The sequence below is a fragment of the Eurytemora carolleeae genome, unplaced genomic scaffold (assembly GCF_000591075.1).
Source record: "Eurytemora carolleeae unplaced genomic scaffold, Eaff_2.0 scaffold179, whole genome shotgun sequence".
Classification (NCBI taxonomy): Eukaryota; Metazoa; Arthropoda; class Copepoda; order Calanoida; family Temoridae; genus Eurytemora; species Eurytemora carolleeae.
Window position 1 is genome coordinate 343,256 of NW_019396088.1, and position 21,778 is coordinate 365,033.

Consider the following 21,778-nt stretch of genomic DNA (forward strand, 5'->3'; position numbering starts at 1 on the left):
AGTCAGTCAGTCAGTCAGTCAGTCAGTCAGTCAGTCAGTCAGTCAGTCAGTCAAGTAGGTAGTCATGTAGGTAGTCATGTAGGTAGTCATGTAGGTAGTATTGTAGGTAGTAATGTAGGTAGTCATATAGACAGTAATGTAGGTAGTCATGTAAGTAGGTAGTTAGGTAGGTAGCTAGGTAGATAGCTAAGTAGACAGAGAGTCAGATAGTCATTTAGTCAGACTTTTAATCAGTTAGTTTGATAGTTAGTTGGTTAGTTAGTTGGTTAGTTGGTTTGTCAGTCAGTTGGTTAGTCAGTGTCAGTTTAAATTAGTATTAGGTCTATAGGCATTTTATTTTTTGTTAATTTCAGTTTAAATACAAAATAATGAGATAGGAATGGGGGTTGGTATCCTGACAGTGGGCTGTGGGGGCCAATTGGCCGTAAATAACCCCCCCCCTCTCTTCCCCTAGGTATATTACGTGAAATAACTTGTATATTTTCACATCTTTCCATGAACAGTGGCCAGACCAGACTGAGGAGTAGTTTCCTACATACAGGGGTAAATACAGGATACTTCCTAGATACCGGGGTAGATACAGGACACAACCTAGATACAGGGGTAGATACAGGATACTTCCTAGATACAGGGGTAGATTGATTCAGGATACTTCCTGTGATACAAGGGTAGATACATGATACTTCCTAGATACAGGGGTAGATACAGCTACCTAGATACAGGGGTAGATACAGGATCTTCCTAGATACAAGGGTAGATGCATGATACTTCCTTGATACAGGAGTAGATACAGGATACTTCCTTGATACAGGGGTAGATACATGATGGTTCCTAGATACAGGGGTAGACACAGGATACTTCCTTGATACAGGGGTAGATACATGATACTTCCTAGATACAGGGGTAGATACAGGATACTTCCTTAATACAAGGGTAGATACATGATTCTTCCTAGATACAGGGGTAGATACAGCTACCTAGATACAGGGGTAGATACAGGATCTTCCTAGATACAAGGGTAGATACATGATCTTCCTAGATACAAGGGTAGATACAAGATCTTCCTAGATACAAGGGTAGATACATGATACTTCCTTGATACAGGGGTAGATACAGGATACTTCCTAGATACATGGGTAAATACAGGATCTTCCTAGATACAAGGGTAGATACAGGATCTTCCTTGATACAGGGATAGATGCATGATACTTCCTTGATACAGGGGTAGATACAGCTACCTAGATACAGGGGTAGATACAGGATCTTCCTAGATACAAGGGTAGATACAGGATCTTCCTAGATACAAGGGTAGATATAGGATCTTCCTTGATACAGGGATAGGTACATGATACTTCCTTGATACAGGGGTAGATACATGATACTTCCTTGATACAGGGGTAGATACATGATACTTCCTTGATACAGGGGTAGATACATTATACTTCCTTGATACAGGGGTAGATACATGATACTTCCTTGAAACAGGGGTAGATACATGATACTTCCTTGATACAGGGGTAGATATATGATACTTCCTTGATACAGGGGTAGATACAGGATACTTCCTTGATACAGGGGTAGATACATGATACTTCCTTGATACAGGGGTAGATACAGGATACTTCCTAGATACAGGGGTAGATACAGGACACTACCTAGATACAGGGGTTGATACAGGATCTTCCTTGATACAGGGGTAGATACATGATACTTCCTAGATACATGGGTAGATACAGTATACTTTCTAGATACAGGGATAGATACAGGATACTTCCATGATACAGGGGTAGATACAGGATACTTCCTAGATACAGGGATAGATACAAGATACTTCCTTGATACAGGGGTAGATACAGGATAATTCCTAGATACATGGGTAGATACAGGATACTTCCTAGATACAAGTGTAGGTATAGAATCCACCCTAGATCCAGGGATAGAATGGGTTCTATAAAACAAAAAAATGTGGTGATGCCAAGTTTAATAAACACGGGTTTATTACATTTGTCTCGGTCAAAGCTCCTTTTTTAGCTCTGAGCAATTGTTAGAAAAGTGAAGAAACATAAAGCCTGATTGTTTGTAAACATGACACCTAAGATTATAAACAATGCTTTATTCAAATTGAAAATTAAAAATATTAGGAATACAAAAATTTTAAATATTTAGATGAAAAGTGATGCACACAGGTTTCTCACGACATAAGACTTAATTAAATAATACGATCTGAAGGTTACGGATTTCTTGCTTGCCTACAAATTACAAAATATTGATCATCGATGTTAATCGAACCTTCACATCGAATGGTTTGTTCAATTTTGTTTTTGCTTTTTGCAAAATTTCATTAAAGCCAATTTTAGAGAATAAAATTTTCCCTCGGTGCTCAACTCAATACATCTTTTTATATATTTAAAACATTAATCACTGTTTGTCTGTCCGATCATAACTCAGGAATTCCTTGACTGATTTGCTTCAAATTTTGATTTAGGAATCTTGAGAACTCGTTAGAACCACTGGAGTGTTCTTAGCTTGTTAAAAAATTATTTGAATGAATTTTATTTAGTCTCCAGGCGATACTGGATAACCAAGCTATTACTATATATTATATAGACTTGTATTTATCCAAGCATGAAAGTAATTTAATGGAATTTGACATCTGCCATTAGTTGCCTCCTCGCGTCATTATGTTAAAGGGACTGTAAACGTAATTTCAAGTGACCCTCCATGCAAAGATGACAAAGCCCGATTTTCAACGGTACTATTTGAAACCTTAAAGGGAGTATTCGCGAAAAATGAAAGGGGGTATAGGCTTACGACAACGAATAAGCGCTTTTGATCGCTACTAATCTTACTTCTATCTGTTGCGTCAATAAGGAGAAAATTTATAAAAACGATTTAGGCTGAATAACATAGCATCCACTCAAATTTAGAACGTTGTTGTATACGACTCTGATCGTAAAAAAAATCAATTTAATTTGAAACAAATCATTCAGATATTACAACCTATAGTCATCGATTATTTTTCGTCACATTTGTATATAGTTAATTTTTCATAATATATTTTACTTCTTTTATAAACAATGCACTTAAAACAGCGATTTTTTCCGCTAGGTGTCTCTGTCACGTGGAATCATTAAGAGCATCGAGAGCAGAGACACTTGGCGGACAAACTAATCGGCGTTTTAAGTGCATTGTAAATAAATCAAATACAAAATATTATGAAATATCAACTAGATGCCAATGCATCGAAAAGTAATCGATGACTAAAGGTTGTAATAGCTAAATGATTTGTTTGATAATAAATCGATTTTTTTACGATCTTACTCATGGATTGCAATTTTCTCAATTTGGGTCGATGCTACGTTATTCGGTATGAGTCGTTTTAACAATTTTCTCCTTACGCCACAGATAGAAGTAAGATTAGTAGCGATCAAAAGCGCTTATTTTTCGCCGTATGCATATACCCCCTTTCATTTCTCGCGAACACTCCCTTTAATCTGATCAAAAATGTGGAAGATATCCTTGTTGTTCTGACTCGGAAAGTGTTTATTTCTTGGAATGTCTCCATTGCTTGAAAATTGAAATTCACTCATTTGCAGAGAAACCGCAAATGAAAATAAACAGATTAAAGAAACAAAGCCATTGGTATATAATTCATCTTTGTTTAGACAACGCTTTCAAGGGTACCGTAGTATCACGGGCATTGTCATCTTTGCATGGAGGGTCACTTAATATTACGCTTACAGTCCCTTTAAATTATGATATATTTTTCTTTAGGAAACATCGATTTTCACATTTATTTTAAAAATCCAAGACCCCCTGGGTTCTTTGCATATTTTTAAACACCTTGACCCTCCCCCCCCCCCCCTCCCTGCCTGGCTATTTTAATAAATGCAAATGTATTTATCTTATTCATATTTCCCACCTCTGGCCATGTTTCTCACCAAAATATGATAATTTGTGTGAGGAAATCACTTATTTACCATTCTTCAATTCTAAATTTATATTCGGAAAACTAAATTCTCCACAAATAAATATTTTAGTCTGGGGCAAATTATATCAATCTCTCTCAGTGTCTTTTCGGCATAAATCTGCACGTCCCTTTTGAAGAGAAATCACAAATGAAAATAACCAATTTTGAGCTTTAAAAAAATTAATTGTAATTGATCCTAGTAGCAAAGTCGATGAAGAAAAACGACCACAATTTCTGTCTACGGCTACGATATCCTATTTAATCTTGATATTGGTTTGGTGGGTACGGTATGGAATAGAACACTAAATATGTAGGTTCATTCAAAATTACGTGGACGGTACCTTTCAGAAACACTGAAAATAACAATATTTTTGGCTCTTCAATACTCGCCGAGATTTTTAATTATGTTTTTAGGTTCATGGTTCATTGTTTAAGAAGAAAAACAAAACATCTGTTTTCCTTCATTTAATTTGCTGTTTTATAATCGTTAAAGGAACTGTAAGCGTAATTTCAAGTGACCTTCTTTGCCATGATGCCAAAGCCCAATTCACAACGATACCCTTGAAATCTTATCTGATCTATTACATAGAACATATTGTTCTTTTAGGTTTAAGAATGTTCAATTCTGAACATTCCTTTCTGTTTTCTTGTAGTCAACTTATCAGTTTTCTAAATTATAAACATTATTGTATAATTGATATTTAATCAGACAAAGCTTTGCCATCTTTGCTTTAAGGTTCACTTGGAACTACGCTGACATTCATTAAGTGTTTTTTCCTATTTTAAACTTTTTGCGATGTAGTTAATATTTTCAAACATCTAGTAGTAGGTTGGTTGTTTCCAAGCAATGGCTGGGAACATTTGTTCTTTATGTAACATTTACAATTCTAGCTTTGCTCAGCAGAATTACAGCTAGGGTTGAGCAAAGTTTCTTTCGATATTCTCTTCATTCGGAAAATCAAAATATCAGAATAAAACACTAAAAAAATGAAATAATTTTGTAGCTATTGTAGAGTTTTAAACGAAAACATCATTTTTAAATATATCCGATGGATCTTTTCATGCATGCTTTTTTATGGTATTATTTTTAATCTATCAATTAATTTTCAATTGTCATTTTTTGGTTGTTTTGTTCACTTATTAAAAAATACATAAAGCATCTAATTTTAAAGAATGTTTTCTGAACTTTGAAAATACTAATTTTAACTTAAGATATTTGAAAAAAACATGTCGTAAAGTTGTATACCATTCTTAATTGTTGTAATAAATTCATGTTAATGCTTAGCTTTACGGGGCGGTTAATTGCTTTTATTACCGTGTTAAACAAATGCCCCCCTCCCCACGAGATGGGAAGCTTATAGTGTATCCTTGTTTTATCATAGATATTAACATTTCTGTTTTCTGTTCTGCCAATGCCAATTTCTTTTTAATTCTCTTTTAGTTGGATTTAGACTTATTAAATTTTTTAGCAATAGAATTGTGACTTATTAAGCGAAAAATGAGGGGAACATGAAAAATTATTTCCAGGCATAAAAGGGTTGGGCCTGAGGGTCAATTCGACACTTTGTGACATCAAATTTTGTACAGGCTGCGTTTGTCCTAAAAATTGAGAAAGAAGGCTAACATTTTACGTGCAGACTCTGATTATGGTCATAGATTTCATATTTTTTTACCTCCGGAGGTAAGCAAATTTTTGAGGTTACGGCCTCCAGGAGCATCTGGACAGGTTTTATACTTATTGCTACCACATAAGTTATGCGATGATATGCACATGTATCCGACCTCTTTTTGACTTCCCTTCGATAATGACCTCCAAAAATGGTATTAAATCAATGAAATAAGTCATGAGATATCAATTCATAGGTTTTTTTTGTGTTCCGATTCCATTATGATGCTCCTGGAGGCCGTGACCTCAAAAATTAGAGGCTGCATGCAAAATTTCAGCCCTCTATCCCATATATTAGGACCAAACGCAGTCTGTACAAAATTTGGTGACACAAAGATTGCCCCCTCCCCCCCTTCTTAAATATGGTTACCCAGAAAAGATGAGATTGTAAAGACGACCTGAAATTCGTTAAATTTGACGATTCCGAGGTTATATTAATTCTTCTGCCTTGAATATAATCTTTTTATGGCTTATTCAATGATAAGACAAAGAAAGAAACAAGTTTAAATGTAAGGGGGAAAACCGTATGAATTCTGTACAGTCGTCTCTGAAGTCACATTCTTTGTGGGTATCCCTGTGAAGTGCATAATCCTTAATCCGGCCATCACATCATCTATTTTTATCAAATCCATCAATAAAGCACTTGACGTTTTTCTTCTTATTTTTCTTCTTATATATAGATTTCCCCAAATTCATTATTTATTTTAGAATACCAATTCTCAATATGATTTTAGTTTTGCATTTTTATACTAAATCTATGTTTTAATTTACTGATAACATGCACGCTTAAAATGTTATTAAAGTTCATTCTTTCCTTAAAATAGAGTCTTATAAAAATATTCCAGGTTACAATGATCATCATTGGAGATGTATCCCTTTTTCATCGATAATTTTAGATGTTCTCTGGGGGGGGGGGCTGAGAAATAGTTGAAAGTGATCCGATTAGATAAAGTTTTAATAGAAATGCTATTTTACGGCATTTTCAGTCCAAAAATACTGATATTTGGTCCAAAATAATTTACTACTCTCAATTCCCATTTCGTTTTTCAAATTATTCCAATTTCGTTTTTTCAATTCCATTGTTCCTGTTTCTGAGCATCTTTTCCATTGTTTTAAAGTTTCTACCTTTCTTTGTTTGGTCGCAACAGGGCAAAGAGTGTCCAAATTAATAGAGCATTTTTCATCGCTAATAAGCGACTGTTAAAAACTGCATCGTTCCCTAAGTTTCAACATGATAAAACGCGAAAAATAAAAAATAAATGTTTTACAGAATCCGGATCCGCATTAAAATGAAATAGATTCTAATCACTGCTTGAAAGTGAAATATTGAGCTCTTTATGAAAAAGGAGATCTTCGAGTATTAGCATGGGGTCCAACTCTCAATTGAATTATTTTTTCTAATATTTTTCACTTGTAGAACTCTGATGGCGGGAGTGATAAGGATAAGTTTGGAATATCTGCTGCGCGGCATCAACGTCGTCTTCAACTTCTTCTTCGCACGCTTTTCGTCATTTCCGGTCAAGCGCTCAGAAACAAGTAAGAAATTAGTAGACTCCTACAAAGGAAAAATAAGTTGACCTTAGATATTAACAAGACAGAACAAGACAAGACAAGACAAGACAAGACAAGACAAGACAAGACAAGACAAGACAAGACAAGACAAGACAAGACAAGACAAGACAAGACAAGACAAGACAAGACAAGACAAGACAAGACAAGACAAGACAAGACAAGACAAGACAAGACAAGACAAGACNAAGTTAAATTTAGAGAGACCGAGGTGCAGCATATCAAAATAATTGATTTTTCAGTTTTAAGTTTAGTACGTTTAACAGAATAAGAATAATAATTGACGAATCAAAAATAGCATGACTACTTGATACTTAATTTACGTAAATCAAACAAATGTGAAATTCCATTAGACTAAATTTGTACAAATTATTCAGTTTTTCATTCATTTTTATTTTCAATTGACTTTGTATTACTTAATTTATAAAAACTAAATTAAATGCCAAATTCTGTTATTTCTCTAAAAGTGGAGTAACAATATTTATCGTCTTTATGGTTGCTGTTTATTTTGTCTGATCTGATTTTTTACAACTATAAGAGACTTGAACGCAATTTAATACTCTTCTCCAAGTTTAAAACGGCAAAAGTTTACACCATCAGGTTGTAGATATTTAGGATTGAGAAAGTTAAGATTGAGGCGAGATATTGATAATCTTTATTAAATATTTTAGACTGTTTGCCCAGCAAGTACTTGTACAAGAATTGTATCAGTCTGCAGAAGCAGTTAAAACATCAAAGGACAACAATAGACATAATATTTTAGGTAAATACTGGGTTAACCACAAAAGATGAGACTTCAGAGACGACTGTACGTAATTCATTCAGTTTTATTTTTTGTAATTACTGGTGCCCCGGGGCATAGTACTTTTTTCTAACTTTGCCCTTTAAGAACTAAAAATAACCTTCCGGTCTTCGCATTTAAAAGGTTAGGTCGTTATTAAAGTCTCGTCCTTTGTGGGCAACCCTGAACCATTCAACATAAAAATTCCGGACATTTATTTATGTTTAGTCAAATAATTCAGTTTACAGAAAATATTGCTTTTATTTAGTAATATAAAGCAGAAAATTGTTTTTATTTCAAATATACGTAGTTTTTACTCAAAGAACCAGCTCATAAAGTGTAAATTCATAGATTCCCATTAAAAACAAATTTATTTTTATATTTTTAAATTTTAGCCCGACATATGGAGAACCTACATCATCAGCTACGGACTACACCTACCCTTGTTCCGCTGTCTGCGAGGTAATATTTTACTTGTCCCCTAGGCAACCTACTCCCCCTATTCTAACTCCTCCCCCTATTTTAACCTCTCCCCCATTTCATCTTAAACTTTCTCGTCCATCTTCAACCTCCCCCCCCCCCCCTGAAACCCTCCCCATTTTCAAAGCCTCCTCTCTTCAACCTTCTACCCCATTCATTTTCAACCATCTCGTCCATCTTCAACCTACCCCCCCCCCCTGAAACCCTCCCCATTTTCAAAGCCTCATCTCTTCAACCTTCTCCCCCTATTTTACCCAATTCATCTTCAACCTTCTCGTCCATCTTCAACCTACCCCCCCCCCTGAAACCCTCCCTATTTTCAACTCCTCCTCTCTTCAACCTTCTCCCCCTATTCAAAACTAAATGATTTTTTTGGGGGAAAATTATCAAAAAGGAATAAAAAACTTGTGTTTTGATTTTATTCCAATTCATAAAAATAAATTCCCCCCACAGAACCCCCTCTTCCCCCCGGGTGTAATTTTTTAAATCATACACCAACCAAGTTCTTCTCCCAATCTGAGCTTGCACTAATCGTGCACCTTTTAAGTATATTATATTAATAGAGTGACAGAAATCAAATTTTGTCACGATCAGTATATCTCTTGTCATGCTTGTTATAAAATGCATTAAAATTCATGACCTTTTATTAATAAATGAAAATGCCCATTATCAACAATATTATTAATTATTAATAAAAAAGTGAAACTATTTAATATCTTTTTCGCTTTGAACATGGATTCCGAAAAAAAAAATAAGAAAATTATCCCAGTTGCAGAAAATAAAGATTAACATTGACTGTTTTATTGTATACTAAATTAAGTGCTCGGCGTTTCCCGTGAAATAAAAAAAAATATTTTGAAAAAAATGTTAATTTAACCCCAGGATACCCATGGGTTCCCCTTAAATCTATATATATGAGCGAAGAGCTTTATTATGTAGATGGAACCTGAGCTATCTTGTTAATTATTAGTATGACGGCTAGTGGTGTGGATGTAAAGAGCTGCCAGCATTTTAACTCTAACACCTTCCCCTTGAAGGTCGTCTTGAACAGTGCAGAGAACGATGGTGGAGTTATTCAGATCATTTACAAGGCAAGTTAACATAGGGGAGGTCAATTTATACTTTTTAAAGGAACCGTAAGCGTAATTTCAAGTGACCCTCTATGCAAAGATGGCAATGTCCGATGTCACAAGTCACAACGATACCCTTAAGGCTTTGTCAGATCAAGTATTAGACATCTATGTTTAAAATTTTGAAAACTGATAATTTTAAATTTTGGTTTCTCTCTACTTAAGGAAAGCATTTAGAAAATAACACTTTAAACAGGGTTAAACTAAGAAAAACGAGTAACGACAATATTTAATTATTTGTAGTCAGGCAAAGGTTTCTAGGGTATGTTCACTGATCAGACAAAGGTTTCTAGGGTATGGTCACTGATCAGACAAAGGTTTCTAGGGTATGGTCACTGATCAGACAAATGTTTCAGGGGTATGGTCACTGGTCAGACAAAGGTTTCAGGGGTATGGTCACTGATCAGACAAAGGTTTCTAGGGATAGTCACTGATCAGACAAAGGTTTCTGGGGTAGGGTCACTGATCAGACAAAGGTTTCTGGGGTATGGTCACTGATCAGGCAAAGGTTTCTAGGGTATAGTCACTGATCAGACAAAGGTTTCTAGGGTATAGTCACTGATCAGACAAAGGTTTCAGGGGTACCGTTGTAAATCTGGAATTGTCATCTTTGCATGGAGTGGAGAGGGTTACTTATATTACACTTACAGTCCCTTTAAACCTGAGTTTAAAGTATGTATTCTAAAGGAAGGAGGATAGAGTTTGTAGGCACATTAGACTCTGACAATCCAATAAATAACAAAGATTATCCAATTAATAACAAAGATTGTAAACAAAGATCAGGGCTACGCCAATTTCTTTACTTGTACCCGCCACTCAAAAAATGGTATCTGCCCCTCAATAAAACTGTTTGTCCCTTTATAATTAATTGTTTTGATCTCCCCCTACAGTACAGATAGGTTTTGGAGGTTCTTGATTCATTTTTACGTGATCATAAAATTCCACTCTCCATCTCTTTTATCTATATCTCTCTCTTTACCTCTATCTATCTCTCTTTATCTCAACCAGATCTATCCCTATATATCTCTTTCTCTCCATCGCTCTTTATCTATCTATCTATCTATGAATTCCAGGTTGGAGATGACCTACGGCAGGATATGCTGACCTTGCAAATGATTCGAGTAATGGATAGATTATGGTTAAAAGGGTCACTAGACCTTAGAATAGTTTACTTCAGGTAATATTATTATGGTTATTGTTATTTTTATTGTTTTTCATTGTTATTGTTATTGTTATTGTTATTATTATTATTGTTATTGTTATTGTTATTGTTATTGTTATTGTTATTGTTACTGTTACTATTACTATTACTATTACTATTACTATTACTATTACTATTACTGTTACTGTTACTGTTACTGTTACTGTTACTGTTAATGTTACTGTTACTGTTACTGTTACTGTTACTGTTCTTAGATTGTTATTGATCAATTGTCCTTCCTTTTACTGAATTTAACCAGCTCAAAAACGCCATAAATTGCTTACATCACACAATTGATACTTATAATCGATACTTATAATTGCCCCCCCCCCCCCTGAGCTTTCATTGGGTTTGGGGGGAAAAATGAAGAAAAAAGGAAAAAGGAAAAGGAAAAAGGAGGGAGGGAAGGGGAAATGGAAGGGAAAAGGGGCATGAGGGAATGGAAAAGGGGAAGGGGAAATGGGAAAGGGAAGGGAAAAAACCACACAAAAAAGGGGGGACCTTTGAAGTTGAACTTTTTGGGGCACCAAAACGCTCCATTATACTACAAAAATACAAGAGTCATATGAAGTCCGTAGCAGTTTTGAGCTGTGCGTCAACTTTTTAGGAACCCTGTTATAATTATAGGGCATGAGGATTAGGAGAAATATTAGTTAAATATTAGTTATATCATTATTATTATTTTTATTTGAATATTTTTACATTTTTAGTTCTCCGCGGCGTTCATTGGTGAACCTAATTCAACTGAATTAACGAGTTTTTTTATTTTTGTTAGTGATCAACCTCGCCAATAGCATGCTGTTTAGTTGATATTTTTACCGATAGAGGTCTCGAGTGAATCATTACAAAATGTGTTCAACGATTAAACGTCCAACATAATAAATTCTATTTATTTACATATCTTTCTAAATCTCCATGATTTAAAGAAATATTGCGCACGAAAATATATTTCATTCTTTTATATTTTATTGATAACAGATACTAAAGTCACCACCATAAATTCTCTGTAAATTATTAAGCACTTATTCTGCAATTATTCACGTTCTGCAGGTCGAAACTGAAAAAGTCCGTATTAGCATTGAGCTGTGCGGCAACTTTTTAACCACCCTGTTATCATTACAGGGTCTTGAAATTCTACTATCGATAGTAATATTATTGGTATTGTTTTTGTTTGTCATATAATCATCATCATCATTGCTGTTACATATAGATGAAACATATATTAATTCTCTGTGGCGTTAATTCGTAAACTATTTCCAAATAAGATTTATAATTCTGTTATTGTTTAACTTGAAGAGCTGTGATGCTGTTTAGTTAATATTTTCACCGCTAGGGGTCTCGAATGAATCTTTAAATATTGTTTTAGCGACAGTACTTACGATCTTATTAACTAATTAAAAAAAACTATGTTTCTAAATTTCGATCTGTTGAAAAATATTATTAGCAAAAAAATATTTCGGCATTTTCCTTTTTAATAAAAACTGAACAATTAAATCATAAGAATAAACCCTCGAACAGCTGACATAAGATTTATCGCGTTCGCGGTTCAAAACTAAAAGAAGTCCGTATTAGCATTGAGCTGTGCGGCAACTTTTTAGTAACCCTGTTATCATTACAGGGTATTTAATTTTATTATTATGATTTGAGGGGGACACTTAGGGGGATTTTATTGTTAATAATGTAGAAACCTTGCACCAGTTAAAAAGTTTTCCAAGAGGCAGTTTTAGAAAAGTGTTGATGACTCATTGAGATTTTGCTTTTTCTTGAAAACAAATCACTATTGTAAGCCCAAAAAAGAAATAGTAAAAATAAATCAAGATGTGTATAAACTATCCTTCTTTAAACACAGGTATCAAAAACATTAAAATCGTAAAAATCCCTTGAAGATCAAATTATGCGTAAAACCCGGCTTTTGTAAAGATATTTGTATATCATAAAAACGTGTTTTTAGCCTTTAATTAAATATTTTTTAAATATCTAAAAAACAGACACATGTATTGAGCTGTTTAAGATGCACTTTTGATATCCATGTCAATATTTGGCTAGTGCAAAACGGGAATTGGCATTATCAATAAAATAGTTACATCCTTTTATTGATGTTATTATCATTATTTCGATCATTTATTAATATTATTAATATACATGATTACTTCTAATATTTTATTAAATTATTTTACAGCTGTGTTCCTACCGGATTTAAGTCTGGAAGTATATTGTTATTATCATTGATTTATCATCGTAATCATAATTTTCATTATCATTATTAATATGATTATTTCTTATAATATTGTTATTATTTCAGCTGTGTTCCTACTGGATATACGTCTGAAATTATATTGTTATTATTTCAGCTGTGTTCCTACTGGATATACGTCTGGAATTATATTGTTATTATTTCAGCTGTGTTCCTACTGGATATAAGTCTGGAATTATATTGTTATATTTCAGCTGTGTTCCTACTGGATATAAGTCTGGAAAAATATTGTTATTATTTCAGCTGTGTTCCTACTGGATATAAATCTGGAATTATATTGTCATATTTCAGCTGTGTTCCTACTGGATATAAGTCTGGAATTATATTGTTATATTTCAGCTGTGTTCCTACTGAATTTAAGTCTGGAAAAATATTGTTATTATTTCAGCTGTGTTCCTACTGGATATAAATCTGGAATTGTTGAATTTGTAGAACACGCTAACACACTAAGAGAAATCCAGGTATCACGTCAATCTAAGTTAAATTACAGTTTGTACTTCAGATTGAGATCCTTCATGTTTTCAAAAATAACTTATTGAAGACTAAGAGCTATAGAGAAAAAAAGTTTTGAATTTGTAATATACGTAGCCAAATGAACTTGGTTTTCTTTAACTTGTACGTAAGCTAAAACTAAAGGTTAAAAAGTCATAGCAGTAATGTCACCTTTTGAACTCCTATTATCAAGAGTTTCCAGTGGCATGTACATTTTACTCTACTGTACTTTACAGAATAGAAAAGTACTGTTTAGTGAAAGACTAATTTCACTAAAAAAAAATATTCTTGTTTTTTTTATGTGAAACTCGATAATTTTCATTTTAATGTTTTTCAGCTTTTTTATCCCTAACAAAGTTTATGTTAAATGTTTATTAATTATGAATGTTTTAAAATCGATATATTTATTTTTTGTTTCATTCAATTATTTTTTATTTTTCATGGCTTTTTTGTTACAGGTTGCTGAGACAGGTGTTACGGGAACATTTAGATCTGAAACTTTAAACGAGTGGTTGCAGAAACACAATCCTAGCCAACTAGAATTCAAGAGAGCAGTTTCTAACTTTACAAGTAATATATTAATTTATTCATTCATTCATTCATTTATTCATCCTTTTATTCATCCTTTCATTCATTAATTCATTCATTCATCCATTCCTAGCCAGCTAGAGTTCAAGAGAGCTGTTTTTAACCTTACCAAGTCATGTATTCATTCATTAATTAATTCTTTTATTCATCCTTTCATTCAGTCATCCTTTTATTCATCTTTTCTTTTATTCATTCATTCATTCATTCCTAGCCAGCTAGAGTTCAAGAGAGCTGTTTCTAACCTTACTAAGTCATTATTCATTCATTCATTAATTCTTTTAATCATCCTTTCATTCATTTTTTTATTCATTCATTCATTCATTCCTAGCCAGCTAGAGTTCGACAGAGCTGTTTCTAACCTTACCCAAGTCATGTATTCATTCTTTTATTCATCCTGTCATTCATTCATTCATTCATTCATTTATGTATCCTTTCATTTATTCATTCATTCATTCACCCATTCTTTCCTAGCCAGCTAGAGTTCATTCTAACCTTACCAAGTCATGTATTTATTCTTTTATTCATCTACTACATTTATTCATTCATCTTTTTTCCAATTCACTCATTCAAAATACATATTTACTGTAGGGTCTTGTGCTGGGTACAGTGTAGTAACCTATGTACTGGGGATCTGTGACAGACACAATGACAACATTATGCTAAAAACATCAGGACATCTTTTCCACATAGACTTTGGAAAATTTCTGGGAGATGCTCAAAAGTTTGGAGCAATTAAGTAAGTACTAATTTAGAAGGGGATACAGTAAAGACATTCAAATTCAAATCTTTTAAAAGAATTTTTTTTTTTAATTATTTGAATAATCACCTTTTATGTGATTTTTGACATAAACATAAATGATTTCTAGGTTCAATTTTTTTTTGGAATATATGGTTCTGGTTCTGGTTGGCCAAAAATTCAATTTATCACAGTTTCCTCGATCCTAAAATTCCTAGGTTCATAAAATTGTAAAATAGTAAGAAGTTAAGCTGTTTCCAATTTCTTAGGATTAATTGGACCTTTCAATGAAAATAACTAGTCAATTATCATTTCTACAAAACAATGCTAAGTCCTCATTAAAAATAACATTTTATAATACAATCTATCAAAAGTAACATAAAAGAATTTTATGAAAAATAGATCAGACTGCCTGTAAATCTTTACTGCAGTGCTTAGGATCCATTTATTTTGATGCGGATCCGGATCCGTAATACGCACTGAAAATAATGGATCTGGATTCAAAAGTTTCACTAATTTTTTTAACAGAAGAAGATTTTTTCACTTATTTTTATTCAACAACTTGAGGAATGAGATGAAATATTTAGAGAAAAGCATTTTAAATAATCTCTTTTTCTTTAATTAAACAATTCAGATTTGAATTTTCAGATCAAAAGATTTGTTTGGCAGTTTTTGGGTTGATATTTTGCCCGTGGATCTAGGAAGCCTAAATCCTAAACACTGATATTAATGTACTGCATACAAGTGTACTTGTACAGGCGTGACCGTGTACCGTTTGTACTGACCCCGGATATGTTGTATGTTATCAACGGAGGAAAAGGGTCAACAGAGAAGTTTCATACTTTCGTTGAACTCTCCTGCCAGGTAGGACTTTTAGTAGGGTAGCACAATGTAAACCTCCTTATCCTCATCATTCTCTTATCCTCATCATTCTCTCATCCTCATCATTCTCTCATCCTCATCATTCTCTTATCCTCATCATTCTCTTATCCTCATCATTCTCTCATTCTCCCCATCCTTATCATCCTCATCATGCTTTCATCCTCATCTTTCTCCTCATTCTTGTACTCTTTCTAATCCTCATCTTTCTCCTAATTCTTATTATCCTCTTCCTCATACTCTCATCTTCATCCTCATCATCATCATTCTCCTCATCCTCCGCTTCATCATCCTCCGCTTCATCCTCCGCTTCATCATCCTCCACTTCATCCTCCTTCTACTCCTAACTATCCACCACCTTCTGTTCTTCCTCCTCCGTCTCCTCCTCACCAACCTCCTGTCCATCCTCCTCCGTCTCCTCCTCACCAACCTCCTGTCCATCCTCCTTATTGATTTATAAATCTTTTGAAATATATATATATTAGACATATCCGAATGAAGTATTTTTTAAAACTTTTGTAAATCTGTTTATATTAAAAAAATTATTTCAGTTACTTATTTTTGTTTGTGCGGGGAATCTATTCAAGTGAAAAGTATTTGATTTTCTATTAAAGTTTCCAGGAAAACAAATAATGTAAATTAATCCAGAAAACATCAAATTATTTAGGTTCCAATTAATTTCAAAATAGAACAAATTGATATGTCATGATTACTCTCCATTTATAGATTTATAGATTTAAGTTTATCTACAACAAGATTTGATCTGGAACTGCACAATATTTGTATTTTAAGGATTCGTGAATTTTAAAAGATATTTTGTTTTTATTTTAGGCATTCAATATTTTGCGTCGGGAAGGGAACCTTATTCTTACTCTCTTTGCATTAATGGCGTCTTCCGGTAAGTTTTAAATTTTAAATAAATTTTAAAAATGTGACTTTCTCAATTCATTTTTCTCATGCAATATCCAATTCATTGAATCCAATTTAATCTTTTTATCTATTTTTTCATTCCAATTTAAAGTAATTATTCAATTTAAATCCTGATTTCCAAGGAACAATGGAATTTTGATAATCCCATTATCCTTACCAGCTTTATCTGTTTGTTCTAGTTAGTTAAATATTTAACTATTTTGTCCCCATTCATAAAAATTCCGGGAGGGGGGGGGGGGGTGGCTGAAAAAATATTAAAATGACAGTTTTTCATCACACATTGATAGATTGATGGGAAAATTATTCAATCATAACCAAAGAAATGATATTTTGCCTGTGCAAATTATCACGTTTAAAAAATGTTCCTGAGAAAATGTTTAGTAGAAGTCCACTGTCCACTTTAAAAAATCTACATCTTTATAATTTGTCTGTTTGGGATGTTGCCTCTGAAGTAAAAGCACATTACAATTGGGAAGTTGTAACTTGACAAATACATTTACGGAGATGTCATTTTGAAGAACATCGTTACCTTTACTAATAATCCTGATGGTGGTTAAGGTATACCTGGAGTAACCAAGGAAGCAGTCAGCTATGTGCATGATCGACTGCTCCTAGATTTATCTGAAGAGGAAGCAGCTGCTAGGTTCGGTCAACTTATTCATGAATCAATTAACAGCTCACTCAGTACACAGGTAGCAAAACTAACCAATACAATAATCAAGTACGAAACAGAATTTGTTATAAGTCACAAGATTTTTTTAAACATTTGTATGAATATAGAATATAAGTAGTGGAAGTCAAACTTACATTTTGCAATCAAGTGTTAACCAATTGGTAGAATAGATTTAGAATAAAATTGAACGTTGTAGCTTTGTTTTCAAGATTCATAACTAACTTTTGAGAGAAAAATTTCCTACCAAAAAAATACATGTATCTTCAATCTATTTCGTTTTGATAACAGTTCTTTTTTCGAAAATAAAAAACAGTGTTATCAGATTCTTATGTTGTACTTTCAACAAATATATAGATCTCATAAAAGTTTCGCTGTAATTTTCAACTGTATCCCTCAATTGGTCGAAAAGTCTTCTTTTGAACAACGAATATTCAACAATTAATGAAAAAGAAATAATTGCTTTGTTCATAAGATTGTTTTTTGAAAAGTCTTTTCTTCTTTTTTAGTTAAACTTCTTCGTGCATAATCTTGCGCAGCTGAAGTTCGGAAAAAGTGGCGGCAGTGAGGACAATGTTGCGCTTTCATTTATTCCTAATAAATACAGGTATTTATCCCTTGGGTAGCTAAAATGTCATCTTCCTTTTGAATTATTAAACAATTCATGTTTTTTCGAGGCATTGATACTTTTTAGTTGTCCATTAAAAATACACATACAACATACATGTGTTGAAGCATTTCTTTTAAATCTACGTTTTTGTTGAAAAAATTTAAATTTTAGGGGAATTGTGGGTATAGAGATTGAAATGTTAATGGTTTGATTTTGATCTTTAACAAATGTTGAACATTTATGGTTTTGACATTTTAATTTCAGTTTGAAGTCTGATGGGAAGATTAAGGAGGTTGTAGTACACGGGATACAGAAACGGTAACTTCAACTTTATTTAATAAAAGTTATTAAAGTTGCATTTTATGAACAATTCTATTCTATTCCCTTCACGGACCCAACCACATATACATCGCGTGCAAAATTATAACTTTGGTCCGGTATTCGCATTTCGGATAGAAATTAACTGGATTAATGTGACGTACTTAAGGCTATTCCAAACAATATGTGATTTGTACAGTGTACACTCTACGCTGTACAACAAATACAACTTTTCTAATTGTTAAGATATGATACGGAGAAGCACTACGTATTCATCCTAAAGATTAGTCGGCAGGGTATCAAGGATCCAGCATACATTTTCAGAACATACAAGTAAGGATAGACTCAGATCACAAGGTCAGGGCTGGTCAGGTACAGCAGGTCAGCTGAGGTCGGGTCAGATTTAGGTTGGGTTGGATCAGGTTTGATTGTGTTGGGTCAGATCCCGTCTGGTTGGGTTGGGTCAGATTCCGTCTGGTTGGGTTGGGTCAGGTCGGGTTGGGTTATAAACAGTTAGGTACAGAATCTTCAAAAAAAGAAACGTTGAAAAAAAAATTAGAATTGCAATGTTGTCTGAATTGTGTTGAGCGATTTTTCTTTTTTAGGTAAAACTATAGTTAATCGATTTTATTTAGGAAAAAAGACATCTTTGGTAGTGTGTTCTAGATTATGTTTTAGGGGTTCCTTTTAGACGATTTAAAGGGACTCTGTAAGCGTAGTTTCATGTAACCCTCCATGTAAAGATGTCAATGCCCGATTTACAACGTTACCTTTAGAGCTTTGTCTTGATCAAGTAGGAATATCCATGTTTTTGTTTCCTTATACTGTTAATTTTCATGTACTGTTTCTCTGCATTAGTGATTTGAGCATTCCTTGCCATAAAAAGCAATAGAGAAATTATCAAAATTAAACACTTTTCAAGTCAGGAAAACGACCGTATCTTCCACATTTTTGATCAGATAAAGGTTTCAAGGGTACCATTGTAAATCGAAATATATGATCTTGTTGAATTAATGCTGGCAAGACAAGGAAAATAATTGACAGAATTTGTCCAATTTCATGAAAATTCGTTTTAAAGAAAAACAAAAGATATTTTTTTCACTTGACTTTGTTCAGGCAGTTTTGTGAATTCCACTCTCGTCTGTGCACTCTGTACCCTCTCACTAAATTTCCTAGTATTACAAACGGATATTCTATAGGAAGGAGTAATATACGGGAGGTAGGACTCTGATATCTAGACATATTTGATATTTATTCATCAATATTTTAGACAGCCGCCGCTTTAAATTATTGCAACGCACTCAAACTTTTTTATTTTGAAATTGCAAAGCGCATATTTATAGCTTAAAAGTTTAAAAGGAGTATTTGGCAAAATACTGCTCGATTTCTGCGTGAGATCAAATATATATATTTAGTATTATATACATATATAGAACTTTATTAAATAAGCTCAGAACATTTTCTATTGATAATTAAGAAAGATTATTGCTGGACACGGTGTTTAATTTGTTGATTTTTCATAAATACAATTGCACATTTCTTACAAGATAATGATGTGGCTAAATATATATTATATATATTTTATTTTATTTATTGTTAGCATAAAATTATTGACTATTTTCTCAATTCCTATTTTCAAATATTATAAAAAATACTAATTTTATAGTTTCTCAGTAGTAATGTCGATAAAGTAAAGTATTATGTACATAACAAAAGTTTTCATTTTAAAATGACATCTCATTCTGTATTGGAAATATGTGTAATTTCTTTTTTACTTGAATTTTTTTTTTGTAAAAATCCACACCATATAATACATTGTTTTGGTATTTCAAATAAAATAAAAATGTGGCTTATTAATGTTGTTGTTTAGGGAGCATTGGAAAATGCAGGACATTATATTTTTGGAATATTTAAATACAAGGTTTAAAATTATGTTGTAATTATTTGCTTGAAAAAAAATTGCTTTTTTTTTTTTTTTTTTTGTTGCTTTTTTTTTTTTTTTAAAGATTTTTTTGTTGAAGAGATTGAAACTAAAAATGTTTGTTTTTTGATTTAACACTATTGCTAAATTTACGTATTAAACTCTAAAGAAAATCTGTTAACCAATTTTATGATCTTTCAGACTTTTCTTAAATATTTAAATTCTACCGCTTTTTGACAAACGTTATCGGTCCATAACTTCTCCATTTAAAAGTTTGTCAACTTTCCATAGTTATAAAAGCGTCTTGTGTTTTATACGAAAATAAATTGCGTATATTCCTTAGAAAAATAATTGCATCAAAAAACTCCGATAAATAAATCTCGGAATCTGTAACTAGGTTTTATTTAGAAAAACGAAAAAAAAATGAATTTCTGATATGTAGCCGGATAAATTTGCTTGTTTCATACTTGTGCGAAAAATGAAAACTAGAGGCGCCATGATGTCCCAAAGTGGTAGCAGTAATGTTGCATAAACTTGACCTTTTCCTTCTGTCTAGTTTGCACTGATAAATGTTTTCCCGATGCTCGTTCTAACAAAATTCATAGATTAATTAAAATAACAGCCAGGACACTAGATGTCGTCTTTTCGGAATTGGATGAAACTCGTTCACAATAACCCCTAGGCAGAAGCCCAGAGGAGTTTTGCGCAGTCGGAATAGAACAGGCTATCTCTTGTAATTCTACGCCGACTGCGCGAAACTCCTCTAGGCTTCTGCTTCAGGGTTACTGTAAACGAGTTTCATCCAAATCGTGAAAAGACGACATATAGTGTCCTATCTGTTAAATTATAAAATCATAACTAAAAGGTTGTAATGCTAAGGTTGCTGAGAAGAGGAAGCGTGAGATCGGAACCTTCTTATCTAATCTATTCGTCCTAGCAGAGGAAATATCTCACTCCGACCTCGTATACACATTCTTTCATCCTCTACTCAAGGAAGGATACATTGCTCATTTTTTACTTGAAGGTTAAAGGGTAACGAGGGAGTTAAGGCCATCCACGGCTATTCTTCGTCCGAGCCACATTAGCCACTTTCTCTTTATTTATTTGTGCAGGCCAATTTGGTCGAAATTTTTAGATGGGTCTAAATTTTAGGAATTCAAGAAGAATATTTAATGGATTAACTTGGATAAGAAAATGGGGAGAATGTGGTTCAGGCAAGAATCGTGGTGGCTTGCCTTTCCTCCCTCGTTATCAAGGAAAAACGGCTGAAAGAAAAAGTTTACTTTCCAATTTCGCATAAGTATATTTTACAAAAGATTTTAACAATAATCGAATTACTGCTGAAATTTTAAAGGTTTGGAGTTATCAATGTGTTCTCATGAGTTTAGGATGAAGAAGAAACATCTATACATATTCAGAAGCTTAAGGGTAAACTTATTCAATATTACTTTTAAACTAGTCCTTCTTTTTCATTGCTGGTTTTGGAATATATTTATTTTTTCGTCTCAACCTATTTCAAAAGATCCATTATTTGATTAAGCGGAAAACTACCCTATGGTTTGAACTGATTGCAACATCTAAAA

The 21,778-nt window shown here is 33.1% G+C and overlaps 1 protein-coding gene across 2 annotated transcripts in view; it reads left to right on the forward strand.

Annotated features, from left to right (window-relative positions):
• Positions 1-21,778, forward strand: part of LOC111718348 (phosphatidylinositol 4-phosphate 3-kinase C2 domain-containing subunit alpha) — a 42,157-nt gene that overhangs the window by 10,461 nt on the left and 9,918 nt on the right. For both annotated transcript variants that reach the window (XM_023493914.1, XM_023493915.1), the window contains 17 exons: positions 7,054-7,172; positions 7,877-7,968; positions 8,382-8,448; positions 9,437-9,557; positions 10,670-10,773; positions 13,440-13,512; positions 14,002-14,113; positions 14,720-14,867; positions 15,626-15,731; positions 16,578-16,644; positions 17,235-17,368; positions 17,856-17,953; positions 18,221-18,274; positions 18,521-18,607; positions 19,391-19,493; positions 21,075-21,188; positions 21,584-21,623. In XM_023493914.1, coding sequence (XP_023349682.1) covers positions 7,054-7,172; positions 7,877-7,968; positions 8,382-8,448; positions 9,437-9,557; positions 10,670-10,773; positions 13,440-13,512; positions 14,002-14,113; positions 14,720-14,867; positions 15,626-15,731; positions 16,578-16,644; positions 17,235-17,368; positions 17,856-17,953; positions 18,221-18,274; positions 18,521-18,607; positions 19,391-19,493; positions 21,075-21,188; positions 21,584-21,623 — 1,639 coding nt within the window. The remainder of the gene's footprint in view (positions 1-7,053; positions 7,173-7,876; positions 7,969-8,381; positions 8,449-9,436; positions 9,558-10,669; positions 10,774-13,439; positions 13,513-14,001; positions 14,114-14,719; positions 14,868-15,625; positions 15,732-16,577; positions 16,645-17,234; positions 17,369-17,855; positions 17,954-18,220; positions 18,275-18,520; positions 18,608-19,390; positions 19,494-21,074; positions 21,189-21,583; positions 21,624-21,778) is intronic.